Raw genomic sequence first — 3,412 nt, 5'->3', positions numbered from 1 at the left:
TCCTCTCCCACCAATTAAGAAAATTCCTTACAGCTTGATCTTAAAGAGGCATTTTCTCAACTGAGGCTCCTCCTCTTTCAAGACTCTAGATCTTGTCAAGTTTCTATGAAACCAGTATGGCACTCTGAATGTAGTTGAACTACGAGGAGGTGTGGCCTTATAGGAGTAGGTGTAGCCTCTTTGGAGGAAGCATATAACTGTGAGGCTTTAAAGCTCTGCTCAGTGTGGAAGACACCATCCCTGCATGCAGAAGACTCTAAGCTTCCTCTCCACCACCACATATTCCCAGCCACTTGCATGTTTACTTCCTTGATGATAGTGGACAGAACCTTTGAAACTGCAATGAAATGTTGAAAAGCCCTAATGAAATGTTTCTAATGAGTTGCCTTAGTCATAGTGATTTTTCACAGCATTGGAACCCTAATTAAGACATCCAGCTAGCACAAAAACTCTCTTAAATACCAAAATTAATCAACAATAGAGAGTATTTTCAAGTCATTTGGCATTTAAACTTATTCTAGAGAAAAAACACAAATCATTGAGTCCATGACAAGCCTGACTAAAAAAAAAAAAAAAAAAAAAAACAATACAAAAACAAAAACAAACAAAAAAAAACCAAAGAAAACAAAAACAAAAACAAAACTACAACAACAATAAAACCAAACAAACAAAAGAAACACTCAGAGTGCATATGGGACCCAGTAAGACCCCCATGAAGCACAGGGGCTACTCAGGAGTAGTGACCAACATATTGGGCAACCTCATAGAGTTTGAAACCCATGAGAACTGGCATAGAAAAGAGGTCAGCACATATGCATTGAGTACACCTTCACTGTTTTATGAGAATGAGGTCACACATAAATTTAAGACTGGAATTTCCAGGGAATAGACAGGCTGAAATGGTACATAGGTATGTTGGGAGTCAGATGTTTGGAGGAGAGCCAGGGGAACAGGCCATGGGGAACATTTTGATGGTCATCTGGGGCATTCCACAGAGACATCCAAAAGATCACAGGATTCATCCCAGTCAAAGAGTGCTCAGGGAAAGCACTCAGGATCCATGCCCCACCATATATTATCTCACCGTATACTCATTTTCTCTTTTAAATTACTATTTGACCTGATCGGCTGGCTATTTGTTAAGAAACCAATAAACCTAATGTGGATATGTCCAATTTTAACTACTTGCAGAAAATTTCTATTCTTCCTGGGTCTCCTGCTTCACATTTTGAGAACTTCATCTTAGAATATTTTTGTTCCTCTGTGTCCTTTACTCCTTTGTGTGTCCTTTATTGTTTTTAAAGGTCACCATCAATTTAATCTTTCTTAACTTCTTCCTGGTCTCTTTTCTGCATGTTAATATTGGATTTCTTAAAAAGATATCTTAATGGGAATTGAGAGATGACCATGTTGTCAAGAGCACTTTTGTACCGCAAAAAAACTGGATTTGTTTTCTTGAATTCATATCCAATGGTTAACAATCAGCTTTAATGCCAGCTCCATGGGATCTGACAACTCATGTCTCTGTGGTCACCTATACTCTCAAGCTACTACCCACCCATATAAATAAAGATAATAAATCTTAAAATGAGAGACAAGTTTCATTTGGTTTCATTATTCAAATGAAACCTGATTTTGTCTGATTTCTGAGTCTCTTTGGATCAGTTTTCTGGGTTGCACTTTGTGTAACAAGGCCACATTCCTTTTATCTATCACTCTTTCCCCCAACTTGTTGTTTCTCCCTCAGACTTCATTCCAGAGATTCTATCTATGTCCTGTCTTTCTCCCCTTCTTCCTAAAAATCCATCTTTTGCTGCCATCCCTGCTCCTCTAAGTCATATCTCCAATTCCTTGCTCACTATGCAGACCACAGAATCTAAGTCCTGTCCATTTTAGCCTGTGTGATATTAGATGTATGCACTGTTCACAGCCTGAGTTGCAACTTTCATCTTGCTTTGATGTTCTTTCCACCATAGTCCATCTTTTCCAACAATGTGTTCACTAAAAGCATGCCATGTCACACGTATTAATTTTTAGAACAAAACAAATTTTATTGACAAAGATACTGAGGTTGTCAAAGACCCATAGGTACCCAACACAGGAAAATAAACATTTTTTTCAATCCTATAAGTTTACATTTCTGTACTTTGTGATTTTTTTTTAATTTAAGTGATATTTGACACCAGAGTATAGACATAGATATGTAGGTCACCAAGAAATTTGATAAAGTACACAGTAGAATTGGCTAGAACTTTGTAAACAACCTTTCCGAACTTTTTGGATCCATCATCTCTGGTGTACTGCACCCAGGAACCTATTAAGAAGTCATTGTCATCACCTGATCTCGCCTCAGCCAGAGGGGTCTCTGGAATGATGTGGAGGTTACCTTCCTTGTAGTCATCCAGGAGCTGATAGACGTAGAGGACCGGATCCTTCTTGTAGGAAATGTAAAAATAGTCCTGTAAGAATGGCACCTGGGCTAGCACCATCCCACTCCAGTTGTCCTCAGAGCCATCTTTCCCCTCAAATTTGTGTTGTACCTCTCTGCAAACCAGGGCGCTGGCGAGGTGGACATCCCTCACCTGAAGAAAAACTACTTTGTGAGGCAAGACCTTAAGATTTAAAATCCTCTCATCGCTGTGGAGCTCCTGTCCGTAGACACTGTCAATTCCGTCATACTTCACCAAATAAAGAGAAGGGTTTGTTGGCAGTTGACCTAGAATGATGGCCTTCCAATGGGTGACAGGCTCATTACCTTCCTTCCACCCGTGAGAAATTCTGCAGCCAACAATATTCCCCAGGGCCTGGGAAGAAGGCTTCCTCCTACTCTTCTTCTTGAGTGATGTCATGCTCAGACTCTTCAGAGGTATTGTCTTCTACCTGGCTGTAGACCTGTTGTGCTAGATCACACTGTCTAAGTGGCTTCCATTCTCTTCAAATATCATACTTGCCCATTGCCTGGGACTGAAATTCTTGCCCGTTTACACCAGACACAATGCTGTTGCCTCTGTCATATATATGAATTCCTGATGGGCAATGGTTATGGGTTGGGAGTGAATGCTGGACCAAGACTCTTCTCTATGAGAACTTCTGAGCATGTGAAGAAGACTATGCTAAACAGATTTGAGCTCCTAAAATTAATTTTATAAAAATAAGAAGTTAATAAGTTAGCCATGGTGGTACACGCATTTAATCTCAGAACTCAGAAGGCAAGGACAGGCAGATTTCTAAATTAGAGACCAGCCTGGTCTACAAAGTGAGTTCCAGGGAAGCCAGTGCTATAGAGAGGAACCCTGTCTCAACAACAACAACAACAACAACAACAACAAGTAAAAGAAAACAGAAGAAAATCAAACGAAAAACAAACAAAAGAGAAATTCAAACAAAAAATAACAAAACAAACAATCAAATG

At 39.6% G+C, this 3,412-nt stretch overlaps 1 protein-coding gene across 1 annotated transcript; it reads right to left on the bottom strand.

Moving 5' to 3' along the window:
* Positions 1 to 2,165: 2,165 nt before the first annotated feature.
* On the bottom strand, positions 2,166 to 2,849 carry Gm21151 (predicted gene, 21151). Its single transcript, XM_017318809.1, has one exon. The coding sequence runs from the start codon at positions 2,847 to 2,849 to the stop codon at positions 2,166 to 2,168; it is 684 nt and encodes a 227-aa protein (XP_017174298.1).
* Positions 2,850 to 3,412: the final 563 nt, after the last annotated feature.

This window comes from Mus musculus, chromosome Y (assembly GCF_000001635.26).
Source record: "Mus musculus strain C57BL/6J chromosome Y, GRCm38.p6 C57BL/6J".
NCBI classification, from domain to species: domain Eukaryota; kingdom Metazoa; phylum Chordata; class Mammalia; order Rodentia; family Muridae; genus Mus; species Mus musculus.
Note: the sequence above shows the minus strand (reverse complement) of the source record. Positions and strands in the feature narration are given on the sequence as shown.

What these genes read in the sequence shown, in the direction of transcription:
- Gm21151 (XM_017318809.1), bottom strand. Translation starts at nt 2,849, where the DNA reads ATGACATCACTCAAGAAGAAGAGTAGGAGGAAGCCTTCTTCCCAGGCC.